At 37.3% G+C, this 17,819-nt stretch overlaps 1 protein-coding gene across 9 annotated transcripts in view; it reads right to left on the bottom strand.

Annotated features, from left to right (window-relative positions):
- Positions 1 to 17,819, bottom strand: part of nlgn1 (neuroligin 1) — a 235,215-nt gene that overhangs the window by 202,236 nt on the left and 15,160 nt on the right. For 6 of the 9 annotated variants that reach the window (XM_058790654.1, XM_058790660.1, XM_058790659.1 and 3 more), the window contains exon 2: positions 14,188 to 15,003. In XM_058790654.1, the coding sequence (XP_058646637.1) occupies positions 14,188 to 14,683 (496 nt within the window). In that variant the 5' untranslated portion in view covers positions 14,684 to 15,003. The remainder of the gene's footprint in view (positions 1 to 14,187; positions 15,004 to 17,819) is intronic. The other 3 variants (XM_058790655.1, XM_058790652.1, XM_058790657.1) reach the window with 1 other exon arrangement.

Here is a 17,819-nt window from a genome sequence, read left to right on the forward strand (position 1 = left end):
ATGGTGACACACTGCTGTTTTGGCTGTGGAAGCCTGCAGCTACAATCTGTCAAGAGCTCTCTGGTGGCATGAGACGGCATGTCTGTGCTCGCCTTTCATCACTGTTGCATCTTCTTGTGCAGAAGCAGAGGCGGCATGGGGCTACAGGACTGCGGAGGGGGTCCGTACGGCACGGTCGAGACACGCCACTGCTCCACTGGAGCGCTCTTAAAACAAAAGGATAACAGTGGAAGGGAGCTCGTCACACCCCACTCCCAGAACAGAGCCTTGGCGTGCCACATTCTCCTCAAAAAGGCTCTCCCTCCCTTATTTTCTTTCTGCCTCTCTGTGTCCTTGTTTCCACGTTGCTGACTGTCATACTGCACCATGTTGCATGATTAATACTGAATGGAAATCAGCAGGAGCTGTGAGGCGTTGTCTGAATATGAAGCTTGTGATTACGTTCCAAGAGAATCTGCAGTGTGATATAAATGAACGAATAGTGAAGAATCAATATTTACAGTAACACTGACCTCAAATAGTTTCAAATGACACTTTATCAATAAATGTAAAAAATGTTTAAATTTTAATTTAAAATAAAGGGTAAGGTGTGCAAATTTCCAAAAGCCACATATGATTTTAGAACAAGGCGATCCCACCACATAAGAAAAAAAAAAATAAATAATAATAATTTTATATTATATATATATATATATTAGGAGATAAATCGTAATCTTGACATACAAAGTTACAATTATGAGACAAGCCGCAACTGACATAAGTCAAAATTTAAAAAAAAAAAAAAAATCATAATTATGACATAAAAAGTTGAGCCAGGATTAGTCCATAGTTCAATCAGGACATTTAAGTAGTTTTTAGAAACATGCCTTAGATAAAAACATTGCTGGTGTGCTTCTTGAGACAAAACAATGAATCAGACATATTTTAAGATCAGTCTGTGCAAGTTCCTTTCAGCTGAAACAGCCCAGACATGCATTTTAGTCTGGGACAAGGTTTAAACCTGGTCTATGAAACCGGGGATTAAGTCCTATTCATGACATTTTCTGACTTAATGATTATGACTTGTGATCATACTTTTGACTTTTTGTCATAAGTCATAATTAGCCTATAAGCTGAAATTCAAACATATTAGATCTGTTATCTTAAAATATATTATCTTATCATTTTGACTTATCTCAAAATTAAGAGAAGTAAAAAATAATAATAATAATCATCATGACATTAAAAAAGGAAATATGCCCACAAGTCATACTTATATCATTATTATGACTTAGTATCTCTTCATTTTCGTTTTTTTTAATTCATAAACCCTTCAAGTCATACTCATGAGTTTTTATGATTTATAAAAGCATGATTTTTTTCTTATGAAGGTAGAAATGGGCTCTAGTAATAGATGTCTTTGCAACACAGAAAAACGTATATACACACAGCACCTTTATATATACCTATATATACACATCTCAGGAGACTAGAGATGTCCTAAAAGTCTGAGGAAACCGAATGAACTTTAGAAGGACTCTAGCAGAAGTTATTGTGCAGTATTTGCCCTGAGAGCAGGATTTCAATTGTATTCAAATGCACATCCATTTTGTGTTGCTGTGATGTTCAGGGTTACAAAGATAATCTGTCTTGCACAAATTTCATACACGCATCTATTTCTTATAATAAATATGTGTAGGTGGAATTGGAAATGTGCAGACTTTGCTTTCGGCTGAATGATCTCATCAGCGAATGTCAATCAGCTGTACGTTTTTTCTTTTTTTTTTTTAACTTCTTGTAGATCATCTAATATTTTACCACGTAATGAGATCGATAACGTTATTAACTGCATTTCGCACCCTCTGATGGCACCGCAGACGCATCTGGCTGGATATGAATCTGGTGTATAATTATTATCAGTTAATTTAACAGAAATTTCACACACAAAGCGCATCATATTATCAGACGGGAAATATTCCTATCAGTCTTATTAAGGCTCATTAATTTGGATTTCTTATGATGTCAAATACTACATGAGAGCTTCATCTTGGCCATATTTTTATCCTTAAGCAACCTCATTGAGATTAGGGCTGGACAATATATCCAATAAGCAAAATATTGATGATGATTTTATTCATTTGACTGCACTTTGGCTGATATGACAACTCATCCAGGAAAAAAAGAAAGAAAATGATTTCGGTCTCATCAGAAATGCATGAGGTATAAACCTAAAATATAAGTTACAATAAAATAAATACCACTATAATATATATATATATATATATAAATACACACATATACACGCACACACACACTACTCATTAGGGATATTCAAAATTTATGGAAAATGTAAAAAGTTAATGCTACAGTGATATTATATCATGAAAGTAGGGCATTTAAGTAGAAGCGTGCAATGGTAATTTCTTCATCTCAAACTATTTATTGAAACAAAAGCAATCAACAGTGGTGGGTATACCACAACTAAAAAAAAGTCTCAATAACTTGTCATGTGTCCTTGAGCATCAATTACAGTCTGACAACGACGTCTCATGCTGTACACAAGTCGACTTATTGTCTGCTGAAGCATGGCATCCCCCTCTTCTTGAAGGGCTGCCCTCAGGTCACTGAGGTTCTGGGGTGCATGTTTACGACCCACATGACGTGAAGATGAAATCAGGCTTGTGTTGCTCATGCAGAGGCACAATGACTGGATTAATGATGTTATTCAGGTAGTATTAGCTTGTCACAAGGTGTAGGGCAGTTCTGTATTGACTAGACACACCTGCCCAGACTGTAACACCAGACAACAGTGGCTGATGCATAGAATTCTCCTTGATGTCTCCAACAGCGCTGGCGGCCATCATTTCTGCTCAGTGGGAATCGACTTTCATCAGAGAACAGCACTGAGCCCCACTGGTTCCTCGTCCAGCGCAAATGCTCCCTGGTGATGACGCCTGTGCCTGGTGGTGAGGTCAGGTACCCTTGCAGGTCATCTAGCACGCAGACCATGCTGATGGAAGTGGTTTCGAATGGTCTGACGTGACACTCAGGTGCCTCTCACTTCCCTTAAACGTGCCTGGAGTTGAGTGGCATTCGTAATCCGGTTCCACAGGGCACTGTTCACAATCAAGCGGTCATCAGCATGGGATGTGGCCAAAGGACGTCCACTTCTATGCCTTTCTGTGACTCTTCCAGTCTCTCTGTGTCTCTGTTGCTACGTGCTGATGACACTCTGTGACACTTCAAGCTCAGTGGCAACTTCCATCGGCTTGTGTGCGAAATCTGGGTGTCCATTTTGACGAGTCATTAAAATTGGATAAACATATCTCATCTGTGGTTGGTTCCAGTTTTTACCAACTCTGCTTGCTGTCTAAAATCAAACACTTTTTAAATGCTACGACGTTAGAGATGGCTGTCCACGCTTTTATTACCTCATGCTTCGATTACTGCAACTCACTATACTGTGGTATTTCAAAGTCACAAATTACTCACCTACAATTGGTCCAAAACGGTGCTGCTAGATTTCTTCAAAATAGTCGCAAATATGACCACATAACCCCTATATTGACGGCCCTCCATTGGCTGACAATTCAATTTAGAATCAATTTTAAAGTTCTTTTACTGGTGTATAAATCTTTACATAACCAAGCCCCTAGTTATCTTTCAGAGCTGTTGCATTTTTATACTCCCGCTAGAAGTCTATCTCCTTGTAGTTCCTCAGTCCAGACTTAAACATAGAGGAGATCAAGCTTTTTCTGTGGTTGGGCCTCGATTATGGAACAATCTGCCGCTTGAGATTAGAGTGGCACCTTCCCTATCCATTTTTAAGTCACTTTTAAAAACTTCTTGGTCTCATGGTGTCAAAATGTGAACAGCATGACGAAGAGGACTGTTTAAATACAAATTGTCATTGAACCAGAAAAATGTAGTGGTCAATTCATGAACCAGACACTTCTTGTGATTTTTTTTGAGACATTTAACAGTTGGACATGTGCATTCAAAAGTTTAGAGAAGGTCAAATTAAGTTTACCTGTAAAGGTTATAGTGCATCTTAGGTGCATTCTGAAATTTCACCCAGAAGTCGAATATCCCTAACTTTTTGCGAGTAGTGTGTATGTATATATATGAGGGACACAAACGAGCTCGTACAGACTGTTGTTTGTCACGACTGCACAACTCTGATTCTCGATCTAACACATCTCTTTCTCTCACCCACTTTATTCCTGCTCGGTGTAACATCACACATTCATTCTGAGAGATGATTTGCACTTTAAAAATACCAACAAGTATCATCAGCTCAATATGTATAAACCAAATACAGTATGGCTTAATTAAGAGCTGGAAGTGGGAAGTACTTTGTAGTTTTTACTAGACTAAATGCTTGAAATTTCCTCAAAATCAGCATTAAACTTATCGGTTTTAAAACTAGTTGTGCCTATGCATCTAATTCTGCTCTAAATGACAGCGTCTCCTGTCACAGAGAAATAATTGCAAAGTCCTGTAGATGGAGTGGCCGCAGCGGTCTGCACTTACAAGAACTGCCACAGTGAAGAATTGATGGGTTTAAACCGTCATTAATATTCAAGGTGAAGTCCCTCTCAGTCTCCAGCACTGTTTAGCCGACCCTCCACTCACAAGCTCAAGCCACACATTGCTCTTTCTCTCTTTCTGTGTGCCATCATTATTTCTTCCTATTTTTCCCTCTTGCACTCACCGCTTTTGCATATTTTTTCCCCATGTTTTGGGGATTAACAAACTAAAAGTAGCAGCACTACTAACCTATTTATATTTTTCAGTAGTGTGACAGTGCCTCAGCTCTTTTCAAAGCCAAAAACTTTCTAATGTGCAGCTGTATAGCATAAAACACTACTACACTGCTATACATTTTCAAAAATTCTATTGTTTTACAGTCCAGTGAACTGAGGTAATAATCAAACACAACAAAAATGTCCAGAAAAAAAATGAAACAGTTCTTGAAAATTAACTTGTAGAGGTAAAAAAAGAAGAGAGAGAAAGAAAGAATCCACTGAATTTCGCAAACTTTTTTCAAGCACTAATATATGTATAAATAAATGGCTATATAACAATTTATATAAAATAATAAAAACGAAACAGAGTAAGAAAAAAAAAAGGAAAGGAATGGAAAGAAATCACAGATTCACTAAGACATTTTGCAGAATTTTACATCCTATTTGTAGCTATGCAAGTTATTGATAATATTACAAAAAATACCAATAATACATCAATATTATTTTGTATTAGTGATATAATAAAATACAATAATTTAAGAAAATAATACAGTATTAATTGTTTCAAATGAGTCACCGTTTTTGATTTAGCTGTATAATTTAACAAATATATATTCTACATTTAATCACTATTTCTCAAATTGAGGTCATTGTTTTTGCCATTTAAGTACTATTTTGTTTTTTGTTTTTAAGACAAATTTGAATATCTTCAATAATTATATACTTTTAAATAGCTTACATTTATTAGTATCTTGTACTGTTTCAAACTTCTATAATTTACAGTAGCTTGAAAAACTAGAGTTTCAAAGTAGCTTCAAGAACACTGATTTCGACTTCTCTCTCTCCCTGGCCTCTCTCTCGTTTAACCGTGGCCCATTAATGTGATTTCCTGTCCTTCATTATTCAGAGGCTGTCTGTGTGTCTGTGCATGATGGGCCGTCTGCAGGACGTGTGTTACTTTTGCCTCTTTCTGCTCGTTATGATCTCTCTCTGTGATTAAATGACCCCTTCAGTAATGAAATACAGCGCAGACGGACGGTGGAGGACGTGGCGAACTACTGAAGCAGCAAAACGCTGCTGTGACACTGCCCCGAGACGGTCGCATGGCCGCCGATATGTTTAATGAAGGGAGTGATGAGTTATTGATGCGTCCGCTCTAATTAGAGGGCCAGAAGTGTCCGTGGCAGTCATAGCTGTGACAGCAAATACAAAGAAGACATTGATTGTGTTGGGATGGACTGACTTTGGGTTTTGCAGTCTGGAAGAGCACAAGCACATAACTATTCTACTTGACTGGCGCGCACCTATTAGTTACACTTCCTAAGATCAGTGAAACTAATTACTGGCCTTAACTTCAAAACCAATAATGAAAGGTTTAGGGGTGTGGAAAGTGCTTAGACGTTCTTCAATTCAAATTCAGACTCGTAATTGTTTAGGGTCGTTTTAAAATCTAGTGAGCTGCATTGCAGACAATGGTCACAGATACTGCGTAAAATAATTTCACAAACTGTTTTTATTTATACAAAGCACTAAAACCAGCAATAAGTAACTCATCTGCTATCTTATATGATTTTTATTCGCTTAGATCATTGCAATGAATTCTGGGATTGCTTTACTTAGAACATGCAAGCAATACTGACTGAAACTGGCTAAACTAAGGTATCTTAGAAGGTAAAATTTTGGAATGGAAACCTATACTGGCAGCTCCGAAGCTGGATCAAACATAGCTTCAAAAGTAGCTTTTTTTTTTTTTTTTTGCATTTGTCTGATTTAACTGCAACATAACAGTGCCCCATTGTGTGAAAGTGTACTGTGATGAATTTTAAGACTGTAACATTGTGATATTAGTTTCAGCACAAGTGAGCTCATTTTACTACCAAATTCTCAACATTGTAATGCAAAATACAGTCTCATTTTCATTACTGTGAAATGGATAATGGATTAATATATAAATCAAATATATCATGGTTGAATTTGTTGTACTGCCTACAATTAAATTAAACTAATTGATTTTGTGTGTGAACTTCCTCATTGTAATTCACTGCGGATAAAATTGGAATGAGTACAAATAATGAATATAACATGTGAACAAATGTAAATATTTTAATTAAAAAAATTATAAAAAAACAACTAAAAGACAAATGAAAATCATCTGAAAAAATTTAGAAAGACAGCATTAAAGTATGAGAATGAGGGATAAATGTGCTAACACTAATGTGAAATAATGTCCTAACTGCAGATTTTCTTCTTTTTTTTTTTTATGATTTTTTTTTAAATGATATCGTAAAGGGTAACATATTTCGGTCCTACATTTTAGAACATATCTCTAAATGGGGCAGCTCACAAGTTTTTTTGATTCAATTTTTATTATAAAAGTGCCCTGTTCCGGGACCTCAAGCTGCTAAATCTCACATTCTGTGTAGGCTGGTCTTATTTATATAAAAACACAGTTGTGAAACTTTGGCTTTGTTGATCAAAACAAGTAAAATAGTGACAAATTGCCTCTACAACTCTACAAACAATTTCCAGTATCACCTTTGAAAATGTTGACGACATAGTTTCATGTAACACAATAGCTTTCTATTACTTTCTCCCCAAAAGGTTTTGTAGTCAATAGCCATTAACAGTAACTAGTTTTCAGAAAAATGCTGCAGATAAAAGGAATGAAGCAACCTAGACATATTTTCAAACATGCTCACAATAAACTCAGTTACTGAAAGCAAACAACAGCTCATATATAAAACTTCATTCTTTTGTACAAGACTGAATGCATTGGGTTTGTTTGTGTATTCAAAGAACACCAGGCTCTAGGTCAAACGCGAGTCTCTCATTGTCATTTCAAGGTGAACGAAGCATTTAGACAATCTCCCCTGCACACGCACCATCTGCGACAGTCTGTCCCTTCACTTCCCCTCTGCTTTTTCTCTCCACAAGGTTTAGTTGTTGTCATCTACGTTATGAGAAAATGCTTTGAGCTGATCTGGGAGCAGTGCCAGGTGCCACACGCCACACGCCAGTCTGTTTCCTCTAATACGCTCCATTTTAGCATAAATTGTAATTAAAGCAACTTGGCACTACACTTAGCACAGGAATTTTACAGCTCAGACCAACGGCTTCAGAGCTGAAGAACACAACCCCATTCATGTGCTTGAACTGTTTTTTCTTGTAGTTTCACAATAAGTAACAAAACATTAAGGACAGAATGACATTTTCTGGGGGCGGGTGGGAATTTAAGAACCGAGTCTGCAAAATTAGGACGAGAGACGACTCATAATTCAGCAAAACAGCCAAGAACTACATTATCCTAATCCCAATTTATCTTTTCAGATACAACCAGAAATCCCAAATCTACTGGAAATCAAAATTTAGAGAGTGTCATGTTGGTACAAATATCCGTCTCAGCTCTGGAGAAGAAAATAATTAGCTTTTACTTTTTTTTTTTTACATGCATATCTTTGTTTAGTTGACCCTCTTAAAAATCATTAATAATATATTTCATATGTCTCCAGTGAGGTTTGTCATTTCTTGCTCTCTGACTAAATGAACCTGGTAATTGTTTTATCAATGCATAAAATCAATGACTGCCACTATTGATGTTTAAAGGCGGGGTATGTATTTTTTTTTAAAAACGCTTTAGAAAACTGAGTCGGGCCCAGTACAAAAACAAATTGTAGCCAATCAGCAGTAAGGGGCGTGTCTACTCATGATGCAGAGGGGAGAGCGCTCAGTGTACAGGACGGACATTAACCGAGCCGAGCGACGACAGAAAGATAAAAAAAAAAAAAAAAAAAAGAGGGGAAAACATCTGTGGAACAAAAGAAGGCTTACACCAGACACCACGCCGCAACAGCTAAAGTTTGTCTACACTGGGCACGACAAAGCGACCATTGAAAATCATTTGAAATTTGTGTCAATATGTCAAATAGAATGCAGCAGCAGTTTACTGTCAGGGATTTGTCGTGTCACGCGGCATCCAGTGTAGACAGCATCACTGATTATAATGAGTTCTATAGATGGCCTGCGATTGGACGCCGAGGTTGCTTTGTTTCTTCTCGATAGGTGAGTAACATTGGTTTTGCTTTGTTTCACAGAACTAATCGTTGCCGTACGTATGTGTGGGGCGGAGCTATGAAAATAGGGGCGAGACCCTTTTGGTGATTTCAAATATCAACATTGGCTACCAGAAATCACTTACCCCACCTTTAATCAGGTGTATTCAGATTTGTATTTGCATCTGAAGGTTGTTTAATTCATTGCTACATTAATTTATGATTTCTTTTTTTCAATGATACGCAGAGCATTACCTAATTACTATTGAAAATGGACACCAGACAATTCAAAAACACTCAAATACAGTCTAAGTTTTAAAATTTTTAACATCTTCAGATAACATTTAATTTTTTTTAATAACTGGTTTGATTATTAGCTTTTATTTGTCATTGCACTACAGCCCAAACACATTACTAAAAGATTATCTGGAAAATATGGAAGTTGTGTTAAGCAGCAAATTATTATTTTCAATGTTAGAATAAAGAGACAAGCTATTTATTTTGAATTAATTCTCATGCTTGTCAGCTTTTCATTAAAAAGTTCTATACAACAAGTAGCTAAGGGTGGCAGTAGTGAAAAATAAATCCTAGAAATATACCACAAATAAAAATTATTCTTAGAAAAAGATTTTTTTTTTCTGCCTTGTTGGTTCTCTTTCATTAAAGCATGACTTGCATGTATATCTGCATTGTCAGATGAAAGACTGGTCAGGGGAGTTTAAGAATGCAATAGACTATTGATTGGTTTTTGAAAATTATGTGGTAAAGGCTGAGGACAAGTGTGCATGAGTGGGACTGAATCAGTGATTAGATGGGGATAAAATGATCCAGCAGTCTGTTGTTAGTATTCATCAGTCATGGTGAAAACGTTCTCTCATTATTGATTCAAACGGAGACATCATCACCTACACAACATGGCCCGCATGTCACACAGGAAGTTCATACAAAAGCACAGTGAGCAGAAAATTAGTCTGAAACAATGGTGAAAAGCATAACCTCCAGTAATAGTACTCTGTCTTACTCCCACACATGCATTCAATATTCAAATAGATTCGAGAGTCAGAACACTGGGACTGCTAAAGAAAGCTGATTAAAATGCATGTTAAGTTAGAATGGGGATACATGGAAAGCATTTTGTGCCTACCTAGGCTATGTTACAGTTTTAAAACATCATGTATATCTATCTAAACATTAAAATTTTGCATGCAATGTACCTCACTGTAATTAACTATGAATAAATAACCAAATAATATCAGTAAATGTACATTTCAATTAAAACTATTTAAAAAAAATAGTTTTTATATACAAATTACTATATTACAAAAATGTAAATCATCATGCAGAATATTGAGAGAAGACAATACAATATGCATTAAATAATGTCAATAATGAAATAACGTGACAACAAAAAAGTCTAAGTTCTAATATTTGACCTGGATTTCCAGGTTTCAGGTGCAGAATAAAATTTTCGAACGGCAAAAGAAACGGCAAAGTAGCACATTGAAAAAAACGTGACATTTTGAAATGGTATTTTCTGCTAAAACATACTCCATTACTCTTTTTTTTTTACTTCAAAAAACATTTTAACAGTGTATATTCATCTAGGTATGGGGGCTTATGTAACTACTCAGAATACCCTAGCAACACCTTAGCAACCACCCAAAATACCCAACCATTAGACTCGTTCCAACAAGCACCACTCAAATTTTCTTCTGAAAATGTAAAAATGTAGTTAATCATCCTTATATAAAGAAAAATGCAAAGAAACAAATGTTTCCTGCAATTGACAATTTTATCTAAAATCATTACTTGAAAAACACAATTTCCAAAGCCCCAGGGTTCCAGTATACCGTGATAATATATAACTGTATGATGAATAACGTTCCTATAAAAGACTTTCAAAACTACATTATTACCAGAGCTTCTCAATGGACTGACTTTCAAAGAACTGCATATCCCACCGAGTGAGATTTGATTCGAGTCACAGCGAGTTATAGCGAAGCCCAGGCTATTCTGATCACCCCATGTATGTATGATTCCAATCTGATTTCCTTTGAGAGTCGGACAACCCTGAACCAGAGGAATCCTGTTGCTTTGTCACACCGCAGCTCTTTCCGCCCACGCTCCGCCATCTACTGCAAGCCTCCAAAACAAGTGTGACAAACCTCTTACTTACAGACACAAACTCAGCCTCGCTTTCTCACACCTCTAACTCTACGCCCTGCCAAGATGATCAAGTTTCTCCCTGAGTTTCTGCGAGCACCACCCCCGGCCTCAATACAAACAGATGTCTGCGCTCATCTCCACCCTCGCCGCTAACCCTGGCTCCTCCGCGCGCCATTCACCCAGCCAAGACGGAGCGAATTTCAGCTTGGGTTTTACAGACCATCTCAAGGGAGGAGGCAGAAACTGAGAGGGAAATATGGAGCGCGAAGCAGTGGAGCTGCAAATCCATTCCTGTCTTAGTGCGTTGCGAGCATCTCACGTCCCTTAGGACTACTGTCAACCATTGCAAAACTGGGACAGGAAGAGAGCGAGAGAGCTTATTGATGGCCACTCGATTTTTGTGACACAGCTAAACAGCATCAGACGGTGTCACACTAGAAATGAAAACCAACACTATAAAATTTTCATTAAAGGAAGCGCCTGTTACAAGCTCTGAATTCATTTTTAATATCTTACCGGGGCTTAATCTGTTGTCTTTTTTCAACGATCATTTTGATTTACGCGTCAGTCTGCTACCTTTAAAAAAAATAACGCTTCCAAAAGTGGGTTTTTGCAGCAATGCCACAGAAGAACTACTTTTGGGTCCTAGATGAACCTCTCAGTAAAGAGTTCCTGAGAGAACCACTATTTGATTAGTGTAAAGAACATTTGAATAATTCAAGAAGCCTTTTCCATCAGAAAGAAGCTGTGTAGATGTTAAAGGTTCTTAATGGAACTATGATTGCCAAAAAACAAGCTTCAAAAAAGCTTTACATTGTCTTTGACAGTAACATCCTGAAGTCAGGCCGCTGCAACTGTTCATAAAGAACATCGGAAAGATATGGAGACAACACTGTGCTGCTAAAAACCATTAAACGCTGCTCTTATCTATTAGAAGTGTAAACACAATTAGGCTTTTGAAATCAAAGGTTTCTTTTTAATTAATTTAAGGTAGATGTCTAAATTTCAAATCCAATTAAAGCATAAAGCTTGAGGTCCATAATGTAATCTCATCACTGTATTTCCCTTTATGAGAAAGCAGAAAACACTAATTTTCCAAACAGCATGGGGGAGCCTAAATGAAAATGAGAATTTGTTTGCAAAAAGACGTATCACTGACAATTATTTCACAACTTGAACGTAAGATGGCTCTAACTGCACATAAACCATTAAACTAGACGTGAATTAAGTGTGATATGCTTAGCAAAAGAGAAGGGCTTTTACATCATTTACTAGAAATTCTCAATTCGAGCTACTTCCTCACTCATGCCTCTCAAAGCCACTCCATCTAACGGTGCAATTTCACTAAAATGCCTCCATTATTTTTCAGGCACGAGACAACCGTTCTTTGCAATTCAAACAATCCCACAGTTGTGATGATGGTGGGTCTTATTATACAGCATGCTGAAAACATGGCTTCAACTGCAAACATAAGAGATGTCATACTGGTAGCAATTTCACAACAGTTTCTGCATTTGTGGACTAAACATTCATGATAAACCCAGAGTAAGATGCTATCTGTGTCCTCACTGGCCTTCATCAACTGAGATCCTTGAAAGGCATGAAGTCTCTCATGGATTGATTTTTTTCTGAACGAATTGGATTTGCTTTGGATTTGTGCTGAGAATTAGTTTCACAGCCGGCAAGTGACCTTCAACATTGAAATGTAATTAAAATAATGTTTAAAAAATATATGTTGAAACAATGTTTATGCTAAGGGTTGTACAAAGGTTAACAAAACACTTTTGAATCAACATTGAAGTTTGAACAAGATCTGAAAATTAAGCAAGCAGAAATGACGTTAGAATATCAATGTTGATTTGATTTGTGAAATCAAAACAAAATCCAACAGTGATTCAACCTTGATCGATGACATTGATTCAACTCAAAATAAACATTAAAATGCCAAATGGGTCACTTAAATGGGACAGTTCACCTAAAAATATAAATTCCATCATCATTTACTCTCATGTCATTACAAATCTGGTTGGTGGTTTTGGACCCCATTGACTTTCATTGAACAGGCCAAAAAAATGGAAACATCTGTTGTTTTCCACAACATAAATTCACAGGTTTGGAACGACATAAGGATCAGTAAATATTTTTTTTTATTATTATTTTACTTTATTTTTGAATGAACTATCCCTTTAACTACTTTAAAGTAGTTAAAGGGATAGTTTTCTTGGAAAATGTATTTTATTTAATCATTCATCAATTATTTTGTGACGTCAGACCAGCAGAATTTAAGACAATGTTGTCCAGCTGAAATGTTTTATGATCGTTTTTGTCGCCTGGGAGGCCGTATTAACGGGATGCTTTATATAAGGCGAGCTGTCACCAAACTCGATACTCAGAGGGTAGGGTACGTTAGGGTGGAGGAGCTAGAGACATTATCTTGATGAAGCTGTGATCAATACAGCCAGTGTAAGCCAATGAAAACCAGATAGCATCTCTTTTAATTGAGATTAGACTCTGCAAGTTCAACGTGTGCCCATCTGATTTAAGAGACGGCTCGGTCTCCCCGGTTAACTCTTCGTGGTGAGAATCAATTATGGCTTCTTCTCTGACATGTGACCTCAGAGAGCCGAGATCTGGACTTTGTAGAGTATTGTAGAGAAGGGGGGAGATCTTCGCCTGTTCTCTTTTGGGATTCATGTTGGTGGATACATACCTCCTTTTCTACAAATTTTCTTGCCGGGTTTTCTGGCACATTCCTTGGATATTCTTTTTACTGCAAAATGAATAGAAGACTAAAAAATAACATGGGAGTCCGTTATGGACATCAGGAGCATGCAACAGCACAACTTGACTGAAAGAGGAAGAGAAGAGTTTAACAAGTTCTCTGACCTAAATCATCATTATGAGTACTGCACAAAATATCCCCTCTTTATGGTTCATTTATGGGCCGTTTACACTAGTGTGTGTCTGTCTAACAAGTAAAGGGAGGGGAAAGAAATCCGACCACCTAAAATGGACGTGCTGCAGCACACAGAAAGATTTGCATGTGCAAGGGATGGTGGGAAGGTTAGGACACACATACAGCCTCGCTCACTCACGCACACTCACGCATTAAGCAGCGGCATGCATCGGGCATGCAGAGATCATGCAATTTTTTTTTCTCCGCTGCACTCACTACACTCTGCACAAAGGAAACTGACACAGTGAGATGACAAAGACAGGTCCGTCCTGCCTACACATAAACTCACCATCCTCCGTTGGCACATATATGTTTAAGAATAAGCAGTCTTCGCTCTGGTCCTGTACGTAGGATGACACCACTTCAATGCCATTGGTGAACCAAACCGGCAGCATAACGTCCGGTAGCCTGCCCTCCAACAGGGTTTGGGGACAAACGGGGCCAAACTGAGTTGCGTTACGGATATCTGACCATGAAACAGGTGGCTCGGGCGGCTGGAAGCGCCTTTCACCTGTGGGAGGTGCTGCGTAGGGGACACCCAGGAACTGGATGACGGGCCCAAGGATCTCATTGTTGAGTTCTTTTTTGAATCCCCGCAGTTTGCCGTAAGTTGTAGTGACAATGGGATCCGTTTCGTCCAGTTTTTGTGAGGCCGCAAGCTGGGCATGCAGGGTCAAGCCTAATATCCAACACAAGAATGGCAGATCTAGGCAAGCCTTGAGGCCTAGCCGCGGACACATGGCCCGCCAGATGCCGCCCAGGTGGTTTGGTTGTTGGAAGGGCATGTTCAATCCTATTCACGCTAGTCCCTCTACTAGTTTATATCCAACCGCACGAAAAAAACTATCAAACCAAAGATGCCAGATGTTCCGAGAGCGAAGCTGTCAAAAATCTCAAAGCCTCTTTGCATGGCAAGTATTCCCACATGAACTTAAACACGGATCCGAGCAACATCTTCGTCAAGGACCAGCTATTCATCAGGTCCCATCCTATTGACAACGTAGCTTTCCATCCTGGCTACGTGCGGGGCAGGGGTGGGGGAGGCATTTGCGTCAGGTTGTCCACAGATAAATCAAGCCTGGTGCAGTGGTTGGTCTATATCCTGCTGGAAATAAAAAAAAATATAAAAATTAGTGGTGAGGCAGATGGGAAAATTGTGCTTTACTGGCGTCTGTGATCTTGTGTGCCTGCTATCAAACAGAATGTTCTAGGATCACAGCTGACCGGCATGACACAGCATCTATCACACAGACCCATCAAAACATTTAAGCCGAGTCTCGGCCAACGGCAAATCAAATACTTCTCCAATACACTCAAAGGCTGAAGTGATTATATAATAAAGCAGTATTTAAGACACAGTATCGAAACTCACTTTTTCAAGGGGCATTCTGGGGTCTTACATGGACGTCGTAAAAGGTAAACCTTTTTCAAATATCGCAAATTATTCATTCATAAATATTATTTGTTTTGGGGAGTCTCACCACATAATATTTTATGAACTGTAGTTCCTTAGTCAAAGAAAAAAATTATTTCAAGCTTCATACAATATACTTTTATTTTTTGCTTATATATATATATATATATATATTTATTTATTTATTTATTAGGGGTGTCAACGTTAACGCATGCGATTAATCAAAGAATTTTAACGCGTTAATATTTTTTTTTACGCAAATTAATCGCTTCATAAGGTGTGACCCCAACTTCTTCCTGTCGTCGCAGTGCGGAAGGTTATCTATCATGTGTGACTAGGGTACAGCGAACCAGTGTTACCAGGGTAGCGGAACAAGTGGGCTATTTTGAAAATACAGTCGCGGGAAAAATTACAGAGACGTGGTTTGCATTTTTTTGGGCTACTTTTATAATGTACCGCGACCGCCCAAAGTGTATATAGACAAATAGTGATTAACATAGATCCTTTTACTAATGTGTATTATATTTGGGATGTATACCTGACGACTTAAGAACGGAGAGGCGGTTAACATCACAAACAATGCGAGTTTCAGCCAGAGCATACATGTTTTACACAGCAGAAATAAACATGACAACAGCCACTATAGATTATATAAGATAATAAACACACGATTACGATAGATATGGTTTGTATGTGATTTATTTTAGTTGAATGTGTACATCTGAAATGCTCATTTGTGCAGCGATATAAAAGGCTATAAATAGCATATTTTAACAACAGTAAAAGACCAAATTCCACATGTGATCGCAAAAGGAAGTTATTACAAACACTCGATGGTGGTTTGAAGTGAGTTCTGAGTAAAAGTGTACTATTAATCTCATAAATTGTCTTATGAAGCATGATGCTAATGTTAGCTCTAATGCACCTGCAGAACAGGTCCAATTCTTCTTCATAATACATTTTGTCATAATACTTCACTTAAGGTCTTAATATGTTTATTTATTTAGAAATACTTTTGATAATAGTTGGGTAAATGTATACTGGGATTGAAGCGATGTGGCTTGGTAAACATTTTATTGCCAGTTTAAAGGCTGATATTGATAATTGCTGAATAAAAACAAAAGAATAATGATAAAAGAATAATAAGGATTATGTCTCATACCTGGCAGAAGTGTGAAAGGTTCTGTTTCCTTAAACTAGTTTGTCATGCATTTATTTTTCAACACATTTACAGGTAAATCCTAGTATTTTAAATTTGATTAATCATGATTAATCACAGTCCATGACTGTGATTAAATTTTTAATCGATTGACAGCACTAATTATTATATATATATATATATATATATATATATATATATATATATATATATATAGAAAAATAAAAATTTTCAAATATTTATTTAAATATTCTTATATAATTCTTTTTGTTCATTAAAGTAATCTACAAAATGTTATGTCGTTTGTTGTGATCATGGCAGGCTTGGACAAAATCTCTTTATTCCCATTACTGCAAATCCAAGTCTGATGCAAAAATAAGACAACAGAAAAAACAAGCAGCACCACAAAACCTCACATATCAATTTAATGCATCATTCTCACTTCGTCAACTCACCGATCTGTGACAACCTTGCAAATGTGCAAGAACTATATTTGGATCCCCCCCAGAACACAAGTCTTAATAAGGAATAGAGGTTCATTTATAACCGTGGGCGAGTCTTCCCCAGTGGACGTTGTGATGGGCGGATTCAGAACAGGCTTTCGCTCTGCGCGGTAAATGAGAAAAGCGCCCCTGCTTCCACTGTTCTACAATAGGGTTTATGTTCCACTATAATGGGGCATTTGTCTTGAGCACTACTGTACCACCACACACAGCCTCCCCTGCCCACAACCCTCCAACAACCAGATCATTCATGAAGACTTGCCCTGGAAGTGTCGGAAGATCCGGACTGAGGGCCACACAGCCAGACAGGGAGCAGACAAGGCTGAACGGAAGTGCACGAGCTGACCTTTCTTCTACCCCCATATAATGGCATCCACAGACAATGCTTAAAGAGTCTTCGTTCCATCTGATCGAAATATGTGGCCCTGAGATCTAATCTACTGTAACAAAATAACACAGATTTCAGTAATAACACTGCCATTTTGCATTTTTTTAATGGTGAAACAGGAACCGCCAACATTTGATTAAATTCAAAAGGTTTTTGAACAAACCGCAGTATGGTTTTAAAGGTATATAACAAAAAAATAAACTGAATAGAATAATATTAAAGTTTTAAATATTAGAATCTATCAAATATAAAAAATAAATAAATAAATAAAATAATAATAATAATAATAATAATAAGTGCTATTTCTACGTCTATTTTGTTTGTTTGTAAAACATTGTTCAATTATTATATACAATTCATTGAATTATTATTAAGACTTACATTTATGTACTTTTGAGTTTGCCTTATATATAGCTTTTGATGCTGAATTGCGATGGATGGAGGGATGGATGGATGG

Source organism: Onychostoma macrolepis, chromosome 11 (genome assembly GCF_012432095.1).
Source record: "Onychostoma macrolepis isolate SWU-2019 chromosome 11, ASM1243209v1, whole genome shotgun sequence".
NCBI lineage: Eukaryota > Metazoa > Chordata > Actinopteri > Cypriniformes > Cyprinidae > Onychostoma > Onychostoma macrolepis.